General features: G+C 43.1%; 4 protein-coding genes across 7 annotated transcripts; 2 read left to right on the forward strand and 2 right to left on the reverse strand.

Moving 5' to 3' along the window:
- Positions 1 to 816: 816 nt before the first annotated feature.
- Positions 817 to 7058, reverse strand: mettl13 (methyltransferase 13, eEF1A lysine and N-terminal methyltransferase). Its single transcript, XM_088313457.1, has 9 exons — positions 6781 to 7058; positions 5788 to 6060; positions 5131 to 5605; positions 4242 to 4441; positions 3974 to 4163; positions 3094 to 3243; positions 2722 to 2934; positions 1597 to 1728; positions 817 to 1454 (listed from the first exon to the last, which is right to left on the reverse strand). Exons 1-9 carry the CDS (start codon positions 6931 to 6933, stop codon positions 1183 to 1185), a joined length of 2058 nt encoding a protein of 685 aa, XP_088169583.1. The 5' UTR covers positions 6934 to 7058; the 3' UTR covers positions 817 to 1182.
- A 32-nt stretch (positions 7059 to 7090) lies between these two features.
- Positions 7091 to 8999, forward strand: itpa (inosine triphosphatase (nucleoside triphosphate pyrophosphatase)). Of its 2 annotated transcripts, none has more exons than XM_088313461.1 (9): positions 7091 to 7213; positions 7319 to 7448; positions 7626 to 7683; positions 7817 to 7881; positions 7996 to 8069; positions 8147 to 8178; positions 8241 to 8353; positions 8432 to 8508; positions 8801 to 8999. In XM_088313461.1, the coding sequence occupies exons 2-9, from the start codon at positions 7386 to 7388 to the stop codon at positions 8913 to 8915; spliced, it is 597 nt and encodes a 198-aa protein (XP_088169587.1). In that variant the 5' UTR covers positions 7091 to 7213; positions 7319 to 7385; the 3' UTR covers positions 8916 to 8999. The 2 variants fall into 2 exon arrangements, with proteins under 2 accessions (XP_088169587.1, XP_088169588.1); XM_088313462.1 differs by having other exon boundaries at positions 7094 to 7213; positions 7345 to 7448.
- Positions 9000 to 9863: 864 nt separating this feature from the next.
- On the reverse strand, positions 9864 to 12457 carry rangrf (RAN guanine nucleotide release factor). Of its 2 annotated transcripts, none has more exons than XM_088313463.1 (2): positions 12244 to 12457; positions 9864 to 11617 (listed from the first exon to the last, which is right to left on the reverse strand). In XM_088313463.1, exon 2 carries the CDS (start codon positions 11573 to 11575, stop codon positions 11003 to 11005), a length of 573 nt encoding a protein of 190 aa, XP_088169589.1. In that variant the 5' UTR covers positions 11576 to 11617; positions 12244 to 12457; the 3' UTR covers positions 9864 to 11002. The 2 variants fall into 2 exon arrangements, with proteins under 2 accessions (XP_088169589.1, XP_088169590.1); XM_088313464.1 differs by lacking the exon at positions 12244 to 12457 and adding an exon at positions 11696 to 11757.
- Positions 12458 to 12594: 137 nt separating this feature from the next.
- vamp4 (vesicle-associated membrane protein 4) lies at positions 12595 to 20258 on the forward strand. Of its 2 annotated transcripts, none has more exons than XM_088313465.1 (8): positions 12595 to 12737; positions 14213 to 14326; positions 15640 to 15686; positions 16504 to 16554; positions 17606 to 17706; positions 18442 to 18521; positions 18604 to 18655; positions 19396 to 20258. In XM_088313465.1, exons 2-8 carry the CDS (start codon positions 14261 to 14263, stop codon positions 19419 to 19421), a joined length of 423 nt encoding a protein of 140 aa, XP_088169591.1. In that variant the 5' UTR covers positions 12595 to 12737; positions 14213 to 14260; the 3' UTR covers positions 19422 to 20258. The 2 variants fall into 2 exon arrangements, with proteins under 2 accessions (XP_088169591.1, XP_088169592.1); XM_088313466.1 differs by having other exon boundaries at positions 12608 to 12760.
- The last annotated feature ends 539 nt before the right edge of the window (positions 20259 to 20797 follow it).

Here is a 20797-nt window from a genome sequence, read left to right on the forward strand (position 1 = left end):
TCACATTTCACACGGTTTCGCTTCTCCTTACCTCCGTGTAGACATTTAGGAAGTTAGCCGCGATGCTGAGTGAGCTCCATGGTTAGCTTGAAAGAGGAGAAGGTGGAGGAGCAGGGAGGGAAAAAAAAAATCAAAAACCACCCAACTTTTTGACAGCTAACGGGCGCGAAACGTCTGCGCATGCGCGTCAGACAACCAATTTGTTTGTTAAAAAAAAAAAACCTGATGGAAACACACTTTTACATTTTGGGAATTTTGTACGGTTGCAACTCGGGTAACTTAAAATTTCTAATTAAACATTTGGTGTGGGTTGGGGCAATTCCACTTCTGTAAATAACTCTTCCTCATTCCAAGGTAGTGAGCTGTGTGTAGGGAAAGGAGGGCAGCCTGGGGGGAGTGAAATGGAATCCTTGTGCTAAAATTAAGGGTGAAATAATGCAGAGCGTAAATAAGATAAAGACACATTTAGATGAAGTCAAATGCACTGCTGCTTTACTTTGCGATAATAAATACACGCAACACTAATCCACAAAGGAAAACAAATGCTCACCCACTTCTCTTTTCCCACATTGTAGGTACAACTTTATTCCAAAATGGATTAAATTAGTTTTTTTTTCCTCAATATTTTACTTTCAACACCTAAGTTTGTTTGTTAGGCAAATATATTTAAAAAAATAAGTATGCATAACAATTTAGTCTTTGTCATGAAGCACAAACCTGAGCTCAGCTGCATCCTGTTCCCACTGAGATTGTTCTACGTCTTAAATGGAGTCCACCTGTGGTAAAACCAGATTGAAATTACTTGGAATGACACACGCCTGTTAATATCTTTATTCGGTTTTGGAATAAGGCTGTACCATAATAAAATGTGTAAAAGATAAAAGTGACTTCTGTGAATACTTTCTGATGCATTAAACATGATTAAAAATAATAATAATGATAATAATAATAGCAATAATAATAATAATAATTAAACAATGAAACTTTATCGTGCTGTCCTTACGGGGTGTCTCATATAGAATTTTGAGAGAGAAAAAAATTTAAGTATTGGACTCTAACATAATGCAATGTGATTTCAATCCTCAAAGCTCAAAATGTATAAAAACTAAATGTTTCTTATTATTTGTCATTAACATTTTGTCACTTTAGATTCTCCAACTCTGCTTTGAGTCCCAGTCACCCTCACGCCACTTTCATGTCTTTCAACAACTCAGCAATGTCTATTTTCGGGCTGTGGGTCACGCCGGACCGCAGGGCTCTCTGCAGATCGTGACCCGCTTGCTTCAGCGACGGCAGGACGCCAACACCTTCGCCTTGGCGGCGACAGAGGAGCACCTCGTTCACCTCCCCGTCGATCTTTCGCGAGAGAATGGCGGGTAATACGCCGCTCACACGCTCCAGCACGTCTTTCCTCAAGGCGGAGTCACGGCATACCAGGTTGAGTATAAAAATGCCTACGCAGCCAAAAGAAGAAAATATTAAAGGGGACATACAATACTATGGAAAATTGCCTTTTTTTTTTTACACACAAACACACACACGAGAGACAGTGAGAGACAGAGAGAGAGAGACTTTTACGTAATGTGTGTACTCTACCTTTAGGGGTCAGTAGACTGCTGACTTTGTGCAGGATGGAGGTTTCGACAAATGCAGCAGGTGGACAACTCATACCCAATGTGCTGTCCTTATTGTCCACATCAAACATGATGGCATCAAACAAACGAGCACCTGCAGAAAAAACATATAGGGTCACTTCTTGGACTAGTAGTGATCAACTTTTTGTAAGAACTGATTTGGACCTTTTGTGACTAGTATGACGAGAAGCACTGGGTGAAACTACAGACTGCTGTTATGTTAGCTTTTCTAGCTTGCCCCGGAAATGTGGGTGCTATCTAAAAGACAGAGATTGAGTGAAGCTGTAGACTGCTAGGTTACCTTCTTTTGCTAGCTAAAGCCGTTTGCGCGGTTTGTCAAATAGGAGCAGTGAGTGAAAATGCTACGTTAGCTTCTCCTGCTAGCTAAAGCCATTTGCGCGGTTTGACAAGTACAAACACTGAATGAAGATGTAGACTGCTAGGTTAGCTTTTCTTGCTAGCTAAAGCCGTTTGCGCGGTTTGACAAATAGGAGCAGTGAGTGAAATTGCTACGTTAGCTTCTCGTGCTAGCTAAAGCCATTTGCTCGGTTTGACAAGTACAAACACTGAATGAAGATGTAGACTGCTAGGTTAGCTTTTCTTGCTAGCTAAAGCCGTTTGCGCGGTTTGACAAATAGGAGCAGTGAGTGAAATTGCTACGTTAGCTTCTCGTGCTAGCTAAAGCCATTTGCTCGGTTTGACAAGTACAAACACTGAATGAAGATGTAGACTGCTAGGTTAGCTTTTCTTGCTAGCTAAAGCCGTTTGCGCGGTTTGATAAATAGGAGTAGTGAGTGAAAATGCAAGGTTAGCTTCTCCTGCTAGCTAAAGCCATTTGCGCGGTTTGACAAGTACAAACACTGAATGAAGATGTAGACTGCTAGGTTAGCTTTTCTTGCTAGCTAAAGCCGTTTGCGCGGTTTGATAAATAGGAGTAGTGAGTGAAAATGCAAGGTTAGCTTCTCCTGCTAGCTAAAGCCATTTGCGCGGTTTGACAAGTAGGAGCACTGATTGAAGATGTCGACTACTCCTTGCTCACGACTTTACTACTACGTCAACATAGTTTAACGGTATGCGCGTCCTCCACCTTCTTTCTCCAGGGCGCAGATACGTTCAAGGCCATCCCCGAGCGTAACGGTCAGGTGATCGTCCGGTCGAAAGCGGAACCACTCTTTGGCTATCTCCAACACCATGGGATCCAGTTCCACCACCTCCACTGACACACCGGGCACATAGTCTCGCAGAAACTGGGGCAGGCCTCCTCCTCCGAGTCCAACTATCAGCACTGACACCGGGATATCTTAAGGACGGGAGAGAAATGGTTAAGCGTTAAGTCCAACGAGGAAAATAAACGCTCATACGTTTCAGACTTTGCCGGCAAATCACAGGGCACAAACAGAAACACAAGCATTCACACTAATCCAGATTTCTTTCAGATCAAATAAATATTCTACTTCACCTTTGTTTTTTTCCTTGCCTATGCCCAGCATGGCGAGACCAGCCACCATGACTTCGTGGTGGGCACAGCAGAGGAAGCCGCTGTGCACTGACAGGGAAGACGATGACAGCAGTTTGGTTTTCTTTTTGCTCTTCTTCTTATGACTTGATGCTGCAGGAACAGAAACGCGTTAGTTCATTTTCAGAAAATCGGCCATCCTGTGTTAAAACAGACATTTTGAGGCAAGTTTCGTTGCCTGAGAGTTCGAAAAAATGAGTAGCTGTAGTTTATAGATCAACACGAAAATGAGTGGACATGTCTATCATTAACTCATTTACTACCATTGACGGCTAAAGACGTCAAAGATCCATTTTTTTTTAATGAGTTAACAAGATAATGATTTTTTTTTTTCAATGCTTGATACTTTATCATAACGGCACACATGAAAAAGTATCTAGGACCTATGTCTGAAATTGATAAAGTTAGCCATTCGGGGGCTAAAACAATATTTAAAAATTCAAAAATATAAGCGATTGACGACAGTTTTACTGAAGAAAAGTCTGAAGGATCTATGTCTGCGACTGCACAGGAAGCTGCTTCGAGGCAGCCATTTTGGGGCAAATTCCAATGCTTGAATTTAGATCAAATTATCAGCCAATAGCAGTTTTAGCAATAGACAGAAAACTAAATGGACACAATGGGATGCAGGAAAAAGTCTCGAGAACCCATGAAAAAAAAGTAAACAGGTCGTCAACCATTTTGGTTGAATTCCAAAGCTAATACTAACAAAGTCCAAATAGAACTTGATCCAAAATTCATGGACTTTCCTTAAAAATGTTCATTACAAATTTAAGTTGTTAATTTAAGTTAAAAAGCAAAATGACAAAAGATCTCAGCTGACTGTTATTAGCGGAGACGAGACGACTCTCGGACTGCACCAGAGCCGCGTTGGACAGGAACACCAGTCGGCGGTACAGCTCGCCGTCCTCCCCTCTGACGTTCTCCACACAGTATTCGCCGCTGTGCTCGCTCACGCCCCGGCTCACCTCCTCCCGCCAACCCAGGTCGCCGCCCACCGACAGAAACGGGACCTGAATGACACATCAAAAAAAAAAAAAAAAAAGTGAACATCCACACTAGCTTGATGTTCGTCAATTCTCGGCATCCACCTGTTGATTTTCTGGCATTCCCGGCGGGGCCAAGTCCATCACCATCGGCGAGAGCTCCGACTGGACGGCCTGCATGTCGGCGTATTCTTGATTCCTGTGCATGGCCACGATAACCAGGCGGCGGAAGTTGGCGCTGGCGGCTAGTTGCCGCCGGCCCTCGCTGGAGCTGTAGAGCCACGCCGTCTCGCTGCCTTGGGGCACTGCAAGCGACAAACACGTTCGAGAAGGACGCCATACAGTGCAGACACCTGCCAAGATATATTCTTCATGGCTCCGCTTTAGTGAGTTTTCTATTTGTTGTGAGTTGCCTCCAGGAGTGCGTGCGACTCGAGGTGAAAAAGCAAACAGGCGGCTTACTGCTGATTGGCTGCCACCCACTGCTGTGGGCGGGCCAATCTGCTTCTGCAGGCAGGACCACCAGCACAGCACAGAGAAAGACAGTGAGAGAGAGAGACAGGCAGGCAGACAGACAGAGAGAGAGAGACAGACAGAGAGAGAGAGTGAGAGAGAGACAGACAGACAGACAGACAGAGAGAGAGAGAGAGAGAGAGAGAGACAGAGACAGAGACAGACAGAGAGAGTGAGAGAGTGAGACAGAGAGTGAGAGAGAGAGAGAGAGAGAGAGAGAGAGAGAGAGAGAGAGAGAGAGAGAGAGAGAGAGAGAGAGAGAGAGAGAGAGAGAGAGAGAGAGAGAGAGAGAGAGAGAGAGAGAGAGAGAGAGAGAGAGAGAGAGAGAGAGAGAGAGAGAGAGAGAGGTATGCTGCAGCGAGCCAAAATAAAACAGCGTTTAATTATTCTGGTTTGAAAGTTAAAAAAAGGCCAATCGTGATAATCGGCCCAGATGATAATCGGTCTAAAAAACACAATAAAAAAAATAAATGAAGCTCACCGATGAATATGGCAAATTGGTTGAACCTTGGCACCTTGGTTGTTGGCGGGGAATCCTGCACTGTGAGAGTGTATCTCGGCAGGCCGGTCTTTGCGTGGCAAAGCGTTAGCGACGAGTTGGCGTCGGCATCCGTGCGGGTGCGCAGCCTTTTCCTCAGGACAGAATAGGCCTGGCGTTCCCGCACGGCCGTCAACAAGTCGGCCGCCAGTGCGAGACGCTTCGGAGTGCCGTCTTCGCCGAGGCAAAACTCCAGAATGGGCGTCGGCATGGGCTGTCGGAATTTTGTGCAGACCAGGGCGAAAACGGGCAGAGCAAAGGAGTCGTCGTCCTCCTCGGCGCTCGTTTCTTCCTGCAGGCAGTGAAGCCTCACCGCCCATCCCAGCTGGACAAAGTGCTCCACGGCCAGGCGGATCACGCTCTCCTGAGCCAGTGTGATACACACGTACCTTCCTCCTACGCTGAGCACACGGCCCACCTGCAAACGCACACAGAAATGTACACCCACTTCATTTCTCTGACCCTTCAAATACTGGTCAGCTCCCTACCTCACTTATAAAGAGGACATACACGGCATCCCAGTTGAAACCCTCTTGACGATGCTGTCAAAATAATTCTGAGCCCCTGACAATTGAGTTACTTTGTTTGATTTTTTTTTACCTCAGTGAGCATATTCCTCGCCAGCTCTCCTCCTTCCTCTGACGCCATTGCATCCAGGGTGCCTTTGTCCAGAGCGGCCTGGTAGCAAGCGTCCTGGTACGGCATCTGGGTGGCGTCCACTTGCTGGAACTTGAGGTCAGGCCGCCGCTCGGCATTGCGCTGGTTCATGTGGGACACCACGGTCTCGCTGATGTCAATGTTGGTCAGGTGTTTATAACCAACGTCGTGAAGCTGCTCGCTCAACTCTGAGTTTCCACAGCCCACCACCAACACCTGAAATACAAAATGTGATAACTTTTGACAAAACTGGTCCGTTTAAGTACAGATTGTTAAACCCGGAATACTTCAAAACTGTAATACTAAGGTCCCTGTAACCACATTCTGAACTAGAAATGCTGATTTGTTATTATTTATTTAGATTTTTCTCCTCATCTCTTGACAATTCTCTTCACGTCTTAAGAAAACTTTATTAGACTTTCTCTAATTTGTTTAAAAAAAAAAAAAAATCAACACAAGGCTTTTGTCTACATCCCAAAGGTTCAGCAAGATCACTCCCGTTCTGCCGTCCTTGCACTTGCTTCGTGTTCATTTTAGGATTTAGTACAATATTTTTTTTGTCATTAACAGGTCAATGCTTATATTGTCTTGTTGTGTTACTTTGGAAAGCACATTCCATCTCTCTGAATAGTGCTGTACAAATAAAAAAATACCTACTTGCATTCCCTTTAACAGAACAGTTTGTAAAAGAGAAGACTCCATAAATTAAGTAAATCATCTTGAAACGAAAAACGAAAAAAATGCCATTGTTTTCTTTTCTCTTTTTCTTACATTGTGAATCACAATCATGTTTGAAAATCAGCATCTTCAGCAAATATACACTATTGTTTTGTACATGCATCTTTTCATTTAAAAGATCAAATAGCATGTGTTAAGTTTTGATCAAGTTTTATTTAAATCAATTGAAAAGATGATATAACGACTTGATTTGTTTACCTTGTCTTGCATTTTGATGTACTTGTGCAGGACGCCGCATAGTTTGTTGTAGTCTCCATACCACTCGAATGACTTTTCTCCGCGCTTTTTAAAAAATCGCTCCCAGTATTCGGCAGAACTAAATTCCTCGGCAGTTCGCGGTAATAAACTCATTGTTTGTTTTATTTAAATCTATTTTTTTAATATTGTGCACGCAGATCTGGCAACCAGACCCTTGCTGTCCTCATGGCATTTAGTTCGGACAGCATTACAAGGCGTACGGCTATCTGATTGGATAGCATAATTCAAAACGCTCACTGATTGGTTAATACTTGTTAGAGTGCTTTCCATTGGTTGTGGCTCGGTGCTCTGCGTCGGTACTCCGTGTGGAATTAAAACCAGCAGCAAATGTTTCTGGTTTAATATAACTTTTGAAGTCTTGGACCAGGAGTTGGTAATAAAAGACATTTATTTCCCAATTATATTTTGTATTTTTTAGATTAATATGTGTAGATAAAACACGATGTACAGTATATCCTGTCTCATATTGCGTGTCAAGCGCTCCACCTATCCAATAAACCACAGAAGAAGAAAGAAGACGACGCCGACGAAGAAGAATCTCTAGCATGGCGGCCCCGGCTGGACGTTCTGTGGTGTTTGTTACTGGAAACGCGAAAAAACTTGAAGAAGTAAGCTATTGATAATGGCGAGACGAAGGAGGAAATGTGCTTCACAGAGAGACGCTATAATATGCTAAATGTAACTCGCTCCCCGGTTTTTTCTTGCACACGGGAGACACCTCCTGGTTACCTTTGGTAGTGCAGCCAGACAGTACAGATCGATTACCGATTTCACTTTCTTTGCAGGTAATTCAGATTCTTGGCGACAAGTTTCCATACAAACTTATCTCGAAGAAAATTGACCGTAAGTACGGCGTTTCTGACATACTATTAGTAAATCTGGAAAAATATCACTCCTGTGCAGTTTTTATCATGTCTGTCACACGGATTGAAAAACATGTCAACCTTTTGAACCATCCTTACATCTTTCCATGTAGTGCCTGAATATCAAGGAGAGCCAGATGAGATTTCCATACAGAAGTGCAAGGAGGCGGCAAAACAGGTGCAGTCAATCCTATGAAATGTCGCATTTTGGAGTTTATCCGTGGCAAATACGAAGTCAGAAGGAAACACATTTTTCTCTTAAGAAGCGTATCGCCTTGTGCGTTTTGTTCAGATTGACGGCCCTGTCATAGTGGAGGACACCTGTCTGTGTTTCAAAGCATTGGGAGGCTTGCCAGGCCCTTACATGTTAGTCTTGTGACTGTACAGTATACTCAAACCCTTAAATCTTGACGCAATTTCAACTGAAATGTTTTGTTTTGCAGAAAGTGGTTCCTGGATAAACTCAAGCCAGAAGGTGAGCAATAGAGACACATTATCGTTTGATGGTAAACCTCTCATCGTGTGTTCCCTTCAAAGGTTTATACAAACTCCTCGCCGGCTTTGAGGATAAATCCGCATGGGCCCTCTGTACATTTGCATATACGTCCGGAAAAGACGAGCCGGTGCAGCTGTTCAGAGGAATAACACAGGTCCCTCTTATCTCCGTTCTCATCACACCCTCAACCTTTTAATGTTTGATGTCATACTGCATGTTTTTTTTTCCCCAGGGAAGCATCGTGGAACCAAGGGGACCTCGAGACTTTGGATGGGACCCCTGTTTCCAGCCAGAAGGCTTTGACAAAACGTAGGGGCTTGTGCTTTCTTCCAACCACATGCGGGACCCAGAGATCAACTGTGGTCCAGTACTCTTTGTGGTGCAGCGCTAATTTGCTAATTATTCACAGTGATTCTGTTTTTCCACATTTTATGTTACAATCTTATTCCAAAATGAAAAAAAAAAATCTTCCAAATTGTACTCACAACACCTTACAATTAAAAAAATAAAATATATATATATATTGCAAAATATGTAAATAAACAGTTGTCTGTTTGTATATAACCATTAAAAAGTCAATTTTTCTCTTTCTTATTCCCAGTTATGCAGAGCTGCCTAAAGCGGTCAAGAACGCCATTTCTCACCGATACCGGGCACTCACGGCCATGTCGGAGCACTTTTCGCCACACGCCAAGAGGAAGAAGTTAGACGATTGAGTAGCCGTGTTGATGCAGTTGAGGAGATTCTACTACAAGTGTGCTTCCCGGTCATTGGCTCATAATAAATATTTTGCTCATTTTTTTTTTTAAACGTGTGTTATTCTATTGGGGGGACATCACGCAGAAACTATGCAAACAAATCAGCAACTGTTCCTTAGCGGCTCGTCAAGACTTAGTAACCTGGCAAGAGATAGAGCGCATCCTGTAAGAATTTGCAAGTGATCTGCTTTTCCCACATTTTATGTGACAAACCTATTTTCCCTCAAAATCTTCACACAACGTGTTATGACAAAGTAAAAAAAAATGATTGGGAGATTATTTTTCAAATATATAAAAAAAAAAAATAGAAGTCACAAAGAAAGAATTAATATCCTTTGCCATGAAGCTGAAAAGTGTAAGTAAATTTGGTCGAATCTGTTTCCACTGATTGTCCTTGATATTTCCACAGCATAATTGAAAATAAATACAACTTTTTCCCAGTTTTCAATTACGAGTGTTTTCTGGATAAATGTGAGTTGGGAAATTAATTGATTCCGTTTTGGAATAAATTGTGGAAAAAGTACAACGCTGTGACTATTTTCCAGTCACTCTGCTGCTTCCAAGCACAAACGGTTTGATCTTAAAAGCGCATAAATCACACAAGAGAAACTCCAGAGGCCTGATGAGAGCAGCAGATTACAGCCGAAGAACGATGATGATTGTTCAGGCTGGCTGGTGCAATGAGGGAGGAGGGGGAGAAAAAGGGTGGTCTGCAGCACAAACAGAACTGCAATAACATAAGAATTTGGAGATTAAATGACCCATGGAGTCACAAATGCCAGTTACAGGAAGTTCAAATGTGACTGATGGGGTCCACGTGCAGCACCAAAGTCACACGTGCGGATCGAACACAAAATCACGTGCTAAGAAATAATGGAAAGGAAAATATGTTCCAGGATTATTAAAAACTTTTGGGATGATGTTTAATGGGTTTTAATAATTCCTGTTACATACTTTGGTCAAAATGCAAATACCTCCCGCATCACGCAGAAAAAAAAAAAAATTCTAATTGCAGAACTGTGAATATGTGTGAAGTTGTAATATCACCAATCACCACTAGATGGCCACCCTATAATACAAAATTAGTAGGCCTCATATATTTTTGCTATTTTTTTTTTTGCGCAGCAATCCTTGAAGGGTACTTTTTATGCAAGCGGGAATTAAAATGACAGTATGTGGTTATTTTGTTGTTTGCTTCACACACTATATTGCTGGGTTAGGATTGTGGATCTTTTATACAAGCACTGAAAAAAAATGATGAAAAATGAAATAAAAAAAGGGCTGTGCGACTTAAACAAGTCTCAGTCTGTCATAATTGCGCAAGAGGATGAGGAGGTTTTGATGTGGCTTCCAGAGGGACAGAAAAAGTGCACCTGACACACACGAAAACCTCCAGACGCTCTTAGAAAGAATAACAAGAAGCCACAGGAGTATAAAGGAGAGCTTTGTGTCGCATACCAAACGGATGATGGTTGTCTTACGTTACAAAAGCAGCATATTAATAACTTTCCAGAAATGTTTTGAACAGAACGGGGAGGGAGGACGGGAATAAACCTTTTTTGTTCCTTCGAAAGTGATGGGAACATTCCAATTTGGTATTTTTGGAGATTATGAGTGTACCTGACTTGACTGCAGTCACGTGCGCTCGATGTATGCATAACAGTGTTTAACCCTTTGGCCTTTGCTTCTACACTTCACTCAAACATTTGTAAAAAAAAAAATAAAATAAAATAACGTTTAAACCAAGAATGGGTATGTGCAGTATGGCCTTCTCCATTCCTTAAATATTGTGAACAGCCCAAGACACAGCTTTGCAATAATCATGCCGTCTATTCAGTACCTTGACCAAGACAAATTGCCATGGGACAGCATTTCCAAAATGTCAGAAATTGTTTTCGTTTTGCATGTAAAAAAATATCGAATTTGGAGGAGTGGGAAGCAGGATTGGTTGATTTGCTTTTTACAAATGCAAGGCAGTAAAAGGTTCAAATGCTCTTGCGGTCCATTCATGTCCCACCGTCCATAGGTTTCCACACCCCAGCTTTTTACCCAAACAGTCCTGGGTCATGCAGTGTCAGGGACTGCAAAAGGTTCTGGAAATCCTCCACCGTCCACGGCTCTACGCCCGGTCCCGAGGCCGCGGAACTGCTGCTACTGTCAGGGCAGATGCTTTGCGGGTCGTTGAACGTCACTAGAACGTCGGTGCCAAACTGGGGCAGGCGGAACACGCCTAGATGAAGCCTCACCCGGTTCCTCGCCGTTTCGTTGTACTTGGACACGCATTGTGTGCCCGTCAGCACCCAGGCGGAGCTGCACGCCGACAGGGAGAGTGACGATTTGGGCAAAGCGACCACGTCCGTCACCTGCTGCGCGTCGGGCTGCGTGGCGGCGTTGCCACCCGCGATGTCCTCAAAGTGGTACCGGGGCGCATCCTGGTCCGCGACGTGGTCTTGGTACTCGACCAACTCGACGATGAGGCTTTGGTCGGTTCGGGTGTGCACGAACGCCTCTTGGTTGTCCGGGATCTCCCGCATCTTGCTCACGTCCGCGGCGCTGTGAGGGAGGATTGCCGACAGAGCGCCTCCGAACAGCGGATGAGGCTCGTTGACGCGCTGCATGTCAACGGGAGACTTTCACAATGGACACTGACTTTCCTTCAACTGCAAATAAACACACTTTGTTTAACATTAGACACAAACACGTGACGAAAGCGAGGTGTTGACATATTAAAAACGTACTTCCGGGTGTGATTTCTTCCTTGTATTATGGATACGTAGTAAATACACTGCTGCTATCTAGAGGCGAGGCGGAGACAATACAAACTACAATGTAGCTAAATTCCTCAAAGTAAAAACGTTACAAAAATGTAAATGATCAAATATTTGCTTTGTATTCGGACTACTTTCATGAAATGAATAAATATTTTTCCTCTCTCTAATTAATGTAAACAAAATGAAAATATTCCCGTATACGAATAGCACTAAAACATACAGGGTTGAAAGTAGCTTCTGTATAAATTTTTTTTAATTTGAATAAAATCATGAATGATGGCAAATAAGTTGAGTCAATTACAAAAAGTGGTGCTGAAGCGCAGCACTGGACAGAAAAGCATAAAAGTTAAAGGAAGGAATGATGCAAGCAGGTTTGAGGTGAAATTCAGGTTTGGTGATGGATGAAAGAATTAAATTAAATTATATTAAATACATAAGGAACAACAAGGGGCATTGTTATAAGATATGAAAAAGGGAAAACAAGCTTATAGTCAGTACAGACAAGAGAATAATACCTTAAATCCAAATCAGTCAAGAAGACTTCAAGAACACGGGCGGTTTTTTGTTCCATTAGCGTTAAAGATTCTGCAAAGAAAAAGCTTATTCTTCCAGTGAGTTACAGAAAAAAAAAAGTCTTCTTCGTATTGTGGCCGATTTACTGATTACACTGCTGCCATCTACTGGCAAGTGGAATACATAAGACAAACTACAACATGGCACGATTTCCCTGAAATGTCATTAAATTGACATATAATTGTATTTCTAAAAAAACGGACATTTTCCCCATTTCTTTATCGATGTGAGTGAAATGTACCGAATTACCGACCTGTACTTAGTGATTTAGCGAGAGTGGGTGCGGCTTTTCTGCTGACTTCCGGGTCAGCTGATCCGTGTCAAGCTATCACGAAGCAGGAGCATCGCTGGCGACGGAAGCTCGGCTAACATCCACAATGGTCCTCTTCTTGTGCATCATTTGATGAAACTTCTCCCAAATCGGAAACCGTAAAGCGTGAGTCCTCCTCACACGACGAGGTTTGCTTCTTTTGTTGTCCGAGGCGGGTGGCGATCGCATCCGTAGCTTCGCACGGAGGCTACGACACGACACAGTGCAGTGACACAGCTTCTTTAATATGCAAAGTTGGCGCTTCAAAGCTTTTGCTTCGATACTAAAGGGCGAGGAAATGATTGGTGAAACAAAACAGCGCACATTTTTTGATTTATTGTGCTATATTTTACCAAAGAGCTGCGTGACAAGAAAGCTTGTCAGGGTGGGCCAAAAGTAAGGTTTAAAAAAAAATGTCATTGCATTTTCAACAAGTGTTTTGCTGATATCGTTATCTTCTTTTTAGTTGCATTTATAACACGTGCACTATTACATTCTTCCTTTACCGCCTTCTCTCTCCTAGCATCTTTTCCTTCATGACCTTCTGACCCTTCCCTCCTTCCTTGTTTCCTTCTCATTGCCATCTTTTTAATTCTGCATCCTTCCATTCTTATTTCCCTCCTACTTCCCTTCCTACTTTCCATCCATCAGAGCTGTTTTTACATTTTTTCCTCCTTTGCTCAAAACTACTATCTTGCCTTCTCAGTCCTTCTCAGACTTGCTCTTTCTTTGCTATCCTCCAGATTTCCTTTCTTCCTTCCTTTGATATCCTTTCTTTATTTAAAACGACTTTTCGGCCTTGCTCATTTTTAGGTTTGCGAGCAGTACACACCTTTTTCAAATCGCCTTACACTTAAAAAGTGCTTAATTAAATGAAGCCTGTATCTTCTCTTTCCTTGGATTTTATTTAGGTTATTACACCTTTCCGTTTTGCCTTGTGACTGTTGAGAGTCCTTTCCATTATGATATTGTCGTGATTCTGATGTGCATGTTAAAACGCTGATTAAAGGTTTCCCAAACTGTGGGTGAGGGCCCAAAATGGTACCGGGTCCCTTTGCGAATTTGAGTGGGATGTTTGAATTGCGGCGACCCAGAAATGAAGGCTTTTCATGTTTATCTGTTCTCTACTAACTATTTTTCTTTTCCACACTCCTAACACGCTCGATTTCTGTTCACCTCCCTCTCTTTCCTCACCATAGCCGCTTCTCTCGTGCGTTTACTGGAAACTTCCTCGCACTGAAAGGCCTGAAAGGTTTCCTTCCAGTTGCCGTGCCAGAATCGGACGCGGAGAACGCAACCGTTTCAAAACTGAACTGGAGTCAATGGTATAAATTTTATGCTTGACCAGAGAGAAAGAATATTACGTGACAATTTTAAAGGAGCCATTCTATGGATCCGAGACACACACCATTTAAAACGGTTGTCTTAACAAAAGATCTCTTCCGTCAAAAAAAATAAAAAAACGAGGGATAAACTCTCTACTGCTATTTGTGTACTAGTCATTAACTCACATCGCTACCAGCCGAGTTAAAAAAAAAAGGGGGGGGGGGATCTTGGACGTCTTTAGCCGTCAATGGCAGTTTGTGTTGTGCTTCCTGCAGAGGGAGCCCGATCGGGTGGAGCAGCAGCAGCAGCAGCCTGACGACAACATGCCCCCCAAGTTCAAGAGACATCTCAACGACGACGAGGTCACGGGATCCGTTCGCAGCGAGAGGGTGAGAAAGAGAGGGGATCAGTCTGTCCGCCCGCGTGTGTTTCCGTCTACTTGATTGTGAATGTGTGAGCGGGGATAGCGCTGAGGGAAGTCTGCCGCATTAAGAATCCCTTAGCAAGCAGTTGTGATTTTTTTTTAGATTGAATTAAGAGCTTCCTTGTAGGGCTTAGCGATTTATCGTTTTGGGACGGAAATCGCGATCTCAGACAACGATTCTGAGATCGTCTTTTTTATTTTTTCAAGGGCTCTTGTTCCCAACGCTCATCAATCAAGTCACACTAACCAACGTGGTGCTGATTAAAAAAAAGTGTTGCGCTGTCGCCCGTAGTCCCGGAAGTAATTTCCCGGTGCCAAGTCATCTTGTCGCCATGGCAATCCACCAGCCGGAGAAAACCTATGCGAAATACAGAGAGCACATGCCAACGCCGCTCAGGAATCTTGGAGCTGAGTTTGGAAACCCGAGCTCGTCACATTTTGACACGAGACCAACACGATAACGAAGTGGCCGCCGAGAGCAACAGAAAAATCGAGAGACTTGAAGAGCGACGGGGAGGCGTAAAAGAGGTCGTTCTTGGAAATTTGAATGGATCAAACACCTTCTGTGAATTTTGCAGTTAACTCATTCACTGCCATTGACGTGCATAGCCGTCAAAACGTTACATTCATTTTAAATGGCCTGGCTCCGTGTTAGAGAATCGCAAGTTGTGCAAAGAGGACCGAAATATTGAACAGTGGGACAGTCAAAATGAATTTTTAATTTTTTTTTTTTAAATCTTGATTTGAATTTTTTTTTTTTTTAAATGATTTATCATGCGACCACACGCCTGCAGCTGTCCTCGTCAAGCTGGAGAATCCGCCACCCCATCCGAACTCTGTTGTGGCTTGTTGTGGATACTTCATCAGAGTTCGATGAAGGTCACCATCCTTGAGTCTCTGTGATTCCGCACCACCTGTAGGAAATGTCGCTTCAACTCCACCTAGTCTCACAGAACATCCTGGCACGCATGCACCGTATTTAGATAATAAAGCGAGGCGCCTTCTCTCCCGGCAACAGTGTCCAACCTGATTCTCTACGAATAGCGTCGGGTGTTTGGTGTCGCTGCTTTTTTTAGACTCCGGTCTACTCCTCTTGATCCACGCTCACACTTTGGATCCGGTCCCCTTGTTGGCATGGACTCGGTGCTTTTGATGTTGGCTCAGGTGGAGACAGCGAGCGGACCTGTAGGCCACTCATCATCTTCATCGTAAATCCTCTTTTGAAACGCGCCGACCACGTTCGGTGCGTCTCTAATGCAAAATGTTTTGTGTTCACAGAGGAACCTGCTGGAGGAAGACTCTGATGAAGAGGAAGATTTTTTTCTGTGAGTTTGTCTCTGCACATTTTGGGTGGACAAAAGCAGGTACGCTAAATGAACGCATTCCAGGGAGGAAAAAAAAAACTGAGTGAGTGTTGGACGACCTAGCTTCTCTCGAAAGGTCCGTCTTGAAAATGGCGTCGCAAGCGTATCTGCAATTAAATCCACACTTTTCCCTCCTTGGGCCATTGCGGTAAAAAAAAAGCCAAACTAAATTTTAGATTTTCAAACGGTCGCCAGTTACGACTTTCGGGTGTGTTGATTCCGCCCTCACGAGTGAGTATCCAATCACAAGCCGCGTTCGTCACCTTCAACATAAAGCCTTACTGTCATCTGATTGGCTATCGCAACTGTCTATCAACTGTAAAAGCGCTCATGCTCACACAGAATAGATACCCGCACGATTGTATGTGAAATCCTCGGACGAATAGCGCTCGGTATTTGGTATTATGAAATCTGCCCGGCAACACGAGCTCGCTGAATTCTGATTGGATAAAAACTCGAACCTAAAAATTCAGCACTAAGCTATAATCTGACATCAATGTGAAGAATATGATCATGATTTCTTGATTATGTTAGGCCACCAGAGAAGGCCTTGACCGCCCGCCACTGGAAACAAGTACGGCTTGAAAGGAAGCAAGGTAGGAAAGATGACAGGAGGAAGGATAGAATAGATAGGACAGCTCACAAGTCGGAAAGTATAAAACAATTTGAAAGTCTACCTACTTTTACCCCACCCTGTATCCAGCACATCCCGTTTTTAGCATTTACCGAACCACCATGCTCTGTCTTGACATCGCCTTGATTTGCGCCCGTTCTCCAGACGCGGCCCGACGGGACCCCGGTTGGGAGGCCAGAATGACAAACTCAAACAGTGAGTCCACATTTCTTCCCACGATGCAAAAAACAAGTGGCGCCCCCCCCCCCCCCCCATGCTTGATGCTTGCGTCTGTGTCTTACGTAATCGGCCTATTGTGTTTACCGGAGGCTTGCAGGTAGTTAGCTCATTGCGGAACCGAAGCATGTGAACATGCACGTTGTTGCGTAATCTTCCCCTTTGAGACCCTCATCCTTCATCCCACTGCTGTCTTCTCTGATGTTAACCTCGCGGCCCTTTGCAGAGCGCTTACATGTGAGGAGGCAATCGTAACTTGAAAGGGCACGCATATTGCGGAAATTCTGAGTGCACATTGTTGGGTCCCTGAAGTGCTTCCCCACCCAAGAAGTTTGAACATTTACAGCCAATGATGGTAATCCGCCGAATATTCGCGCTTCACTATTCACAAATCCCATTTTTTTTAATTTATATATATATATAGATATATATATATATATAGAGAGAGAGAGATATATAATTTTTTTTTATTTTTATTTTATTTTTAAAATGGCCTAAGATGTCGCCCAAATCCCGTCTAAATATTTAAGTGTCAACAAAGTATGAAGGAGTGATGCATCTCAATTTAGAGGCCAGCTTTGTAGCAGGGGAGGAGCCAAGTTTTGCCAAGTGTATTAGTGGATGTTACAGAAAGTCTTCGCTACATGTTGCACTTTGAGTGAGTTTTTTTTTTTTTTTTTTTTAGTTAATTTGAAAGCTAATTATTTGTAAGGGTGACGTAACTTATTAATTAGAAAAATTTGTTTCATGGGGTTCGTGTCAATTACACCGGGGCTCGTTTTGTTATTGTAAACTTTTTTTTCTGCTTATTTCTTAGAATGTAGCCGTGAGCAAAGAATTCTGCATTCATTAAATAATAATTAATTACCTGATCATTTGAATACAAACAATAAAAAAAAATAAATAAAAAGCCACATAAAAATGTACCTTGTTTGTCGATGCCATTCCAGGATTTAAAAAAATTTTTTTTTTTTTTTTTTATCAATCATTGTTGTAACGGCCAATTCAGATGTTGTCGACTCTGCTTTAGTGTGCAGTCGCAAGTGGACGAGGTGATCGACGTGATGCAGGAGAACATCTCCAAGGTGATCGAGAGGGGCGAGCGTCTCGACGACCTGCAGGACAAGTCGGGTGAGATATTTTTTATTTTCAACAGTAAAAAAAAAATTAAAAAATGACTTGCATACTTGCATCCCGATATAGTTTTCAGCCCTACAGTAAACGCGTGTCGGGCGCTTGCGTGTAAATGTGTCGATAACCCGCGTCACTCTTACACGCGTGTCTCCAGCATGTGCGCGAGCTCAACAAGGCGCTGTCGCCACCTCCGTGATGAAGATGTGAAATGGTTGCTAGTGGCTTGGCATTCGCGCAATTGTTGCGTCTGAGCGGCTAGCAACACACATGTGGAAAACATTTGTGTGCTAAGTACATGAGCACCCCCCCCCCCCCCGAGCGGCCTTAGTGGTTGGTTACATTCCTCCGGGTTAACAAGCGTCTTCACAAAAGCCGGCAGATGCACGACAAAGGCTCACGAGGGAGGGGCGGAGGGGGGGGGGTCTGTCTAGGACGAAGGGGGGGGGTGTTTACACGCCAGACAACGGTAAATTTACTGGAGCGGTAACCAGGGCGACTGGCAAGCACGAGGACATGACACAGAGTTAAGTAGTAGGCGGCAAATGTGTTTTTGTCCTCTTGTTGTATAAATTGGCGACCTTTCATGTGTTCTGGAAGCTTGCGCAACAGCTGCGCCGCCGTCTGAGTCACCTTAGCCCTCGTCCAAGTCAACGCGCTACACAGCCTCGCCTAAAATTACTCCTCACGTGTCCTCATGGGCCTTTTATTTATTTATTTATTTTTTTTTTTCAGAGAGCCTATCGGACAACGCGTCGGCTTTCAGCAGCCGAGCCAAACAGCTGCACAGGAGGATGATGTGGCGGAACATGAAGGTGTGGTTTTTTTTTTTTTTTGTCGGCCTTCTTACTCGCTCATAATTTGTGTCACCACGCTCGTGTGCCTTGTCATCCTCAGATGAAAATGATCATCGCTCTGGTTGTGGTGGGTCTCCTGCTGATTATAATTGGTGAGTGAGTGTCTTGGGGCTGCATCGCCCCCCCCCTCCCCTCCCCCTGGTTTCAATCTGATCCTAATTTAATATGATTTAATCAATAGTTGCGGAATTAAAGACACAAAACAAGATTTAGTTTGATGAAAAACACTTGTAGGCCACACAATACGGTGAGAGGAACAAAAGTACGTTTTAATCGGAAAAATCGTTTTTTTTTATCGAAGAGATGTCAAATCAAATGAACTTAAATTGTTCCATTTTAAAGTGAATCAATTTATGTGTTCAATAATATTTTGGGGGGGGATCTTTGAAGGAAATTTTGCAGTATGTACGTAGTCTTGAAATTAGACCGTCTATGAATCATATTGCACCTCATGTATCGAGATTGAATAGTCTTTTATCAGATAGCAGAGGTGTCAAAATTATTAGATTAATCAAATAATCAACAACGATTTCAATAATCGAGTAATTCTTTAGAGTTAAACTAAAAGTCCTTCATGAGAGCAGACTGATTATATTTTGTGTTTCATCAAAATAAGACATTTACTCACACGTGCATAACTCATTGACTGCCATTGACGGCTAAAGGCGTCAAAGATCCATTTTTTCATGGCTCAATTGTTGTTAATTCATTTATTTATTATTAATGACTGAACAATACGAGTTAAATTGGTTAATTGATGGAATCATTGAAATGGAGGGATGCACACAACTTGATCTTGTCCAGTCGGATTAATTGCATCTTAATCTCTCAGTTCCAGTGATCCTGCGATATCGTTAGTATTTGAGGAGGAGTTCGACGGGCCACCCTCCGACCTCATCTTGGTACACAGTCCTCCTACCCGGATGGGTTTGTGGGCACCGGACGCCCCCCCCCCCCTCTCTCATCCCCCTCCATCTTCAGTGATCATCACAATGGTTGGCCCGGCCACCTTCATCCCTGCTTTGGAGTTTTTAGAAAGCGTAGACTGGGTTTTATTTACGCCAAGTAGTCCAGTTTAAAAGTGTGACGTTATCGTGTAACCTGCCAATCTATTTAAACGAGGAGAGGAGGACGGTCATATGGGGGGGGGGACCACGACGGAGGAATTTTGCTCTTCTTCATCCTTTTTATTACTTTCTTCATGGAAGTGACCATTTTCTGGAAATGTACTGCAAAGGTTTCTGGACAGAACTGAATCAAACCACAAAAGGCATTTTTTTTTTCAATTATGGTCTTAATGGGCACAATGTTTTCAGGTGCGTCACCCAAGGTCAAAAGCAAAACCTCAAGGTCATGAATGTCTCTCGGCCAATGTGGTCAATATCCACCTGTTCTGTTTTGTCCTGTCGCGCTTCTAATATGTATATATATATATATATTTTTTTTTTGCTCTGTGTGTGTGTTTTGTATGAGGGTCAGAGGGATGTTTCATCTTATCTTTGCATTCCGAATGTCATTTTTAAAACTGTGAAATTGTCCGGACATAAATACCCCCCTGGTTATTTTAATGTTCTTTAATTTATTCCAAAGCTGTATATATTGATTCTGTAACACTTTGCCGTAAGCATTCCTGTCCTTATTCCCCTCCCTTTCCCAGCCTCCTCTCCGTCTGAAATAAATACTTTTAAAGGTCCAGTCTCCGGTTTGATCTGGTTTGAGCCAGCGGTCGGAAGGACATCGTAAAGTTGGAGAGACAAGCTGGAGGAGCATGTGAGTGAATTGATGGACGGAAACATGATAGCAGATAAAGAAGAGGAAATGCTTCATTTATCTTTACCCCCCCCCCTTCCCCCTTAAAAACAAACCAATAGCTAAAAAAAAAAAACGACAACCTCAACTTTCCTGTTTTTGGGACAGTTAGAAATCAATTTCAATTGAGAGTCGAGGGCTGTTTTAGCCAAAATGGCGCCCCCTTGAGGTAGACGATAAATTATGAGTTTATCAGATGAATTCATATTGCACAATCATATTAATCACAATTCTGTGTTCGGACTCATGACGGAGTAAACAAACATTGCAAATTGTTTCTTTTAGTTACTCATTGAAGTCATTTTGGTCATTTCCTGAATTCCTTCATTTTGTCCGACTGCAACCAAATTTACGAGTGAGATGGACAACGCTTAAATTGACTTATTTTCACGTGGAACGATTGTGGCAACATTTTTGCTAAGAAG

Source organism: Idiotropiscis lumnitzeri, chromosome 13 (genome assembly GCF_059441095.1).
Source record: "Idiotropiscis lumnitzeri isolate Australia: NSW breed Sydney's pygmy pipehorse chromosome 13, RoL_Ilum_1.0, whole genome shotgun sequence".
NCBI classification, from domain to species: domain Eukaryota; kingdom Metazoa; phylum Chordata; class Actinopteri; order Syngnathiformes; family Syngnathidae; genus Idiotropiscis; species Idiotropiscis lumnitzeri.

Coding starts and splice junctions, on each gene's coding strand:
- mettl13 (XM_088313457.1), bottom strand. CDS start 6,933: ATGAGTTTATTACCGCGAACTGCCGAGGAATTTAGTTCTGCCGAATAC. Junction 6,061..6,780: donor ACATCAAAATGCAAGACAAG/GTAAACAAATCA, acceptor TTTGTATTTCAG/GTGTTGGTGGTGGGCTGTGG. Junction 1,729..2,721: donor CTGCGCCCTGGAGAAAGAAG/GTGGAGGACGCG, acceptor TTTTTTCTGCAG/GTGCTCGTTTGTTTGATGCC.
- itpa (XM_088313461.1), top strand. CDS start 7,386: ATGGCGGCCCCGGCTGGACGTTCTGTGGTGTTTGTTACTGGAAACGCG. Junction 7,449..7,625: donor ACGCGAAAAAACTTGAAGAA/GTAAGCTATTGA, acceptor CTTTCTTTGCAG/GTAATTCAGATTCTTGGCGA. Junction 8,070..8,146: donor GGCTTGCCAGGCCCTTACAT/GTTAGTCTTGTG, acceptor TTTGTTTTGCAG/AAAGTGGTTCCTGGATAAAC.
- rangrf (XM_088313463.1), bottom strand. CDS start 11,575: ATGCAGCGCGTCAACGAGCCTCATCCGCTGTTCGGAGGCGCTCTGTCG.
- vamp4 (XM_088313465.1), top strand. CDS start 14,261: ATGCCCCCCAAGTTCAAGAGACATCTCAACGACGACGAGGTCACGGGA. Junction 14,327..15,639: donor GATCCGTTCGCAGCGAGAGG/GTGAGAAAGAGA, acceptor TTGTGTTCACAG/AGGAACCTGCTGGAGGAAGA. Junction 16,555..17,605: donor CAGAATGACAAACTCAAACA/GTGAGTCCACAT, acceptor ACTCTGCTTTAG/TGTGCAGTCGCAAGTGGACG.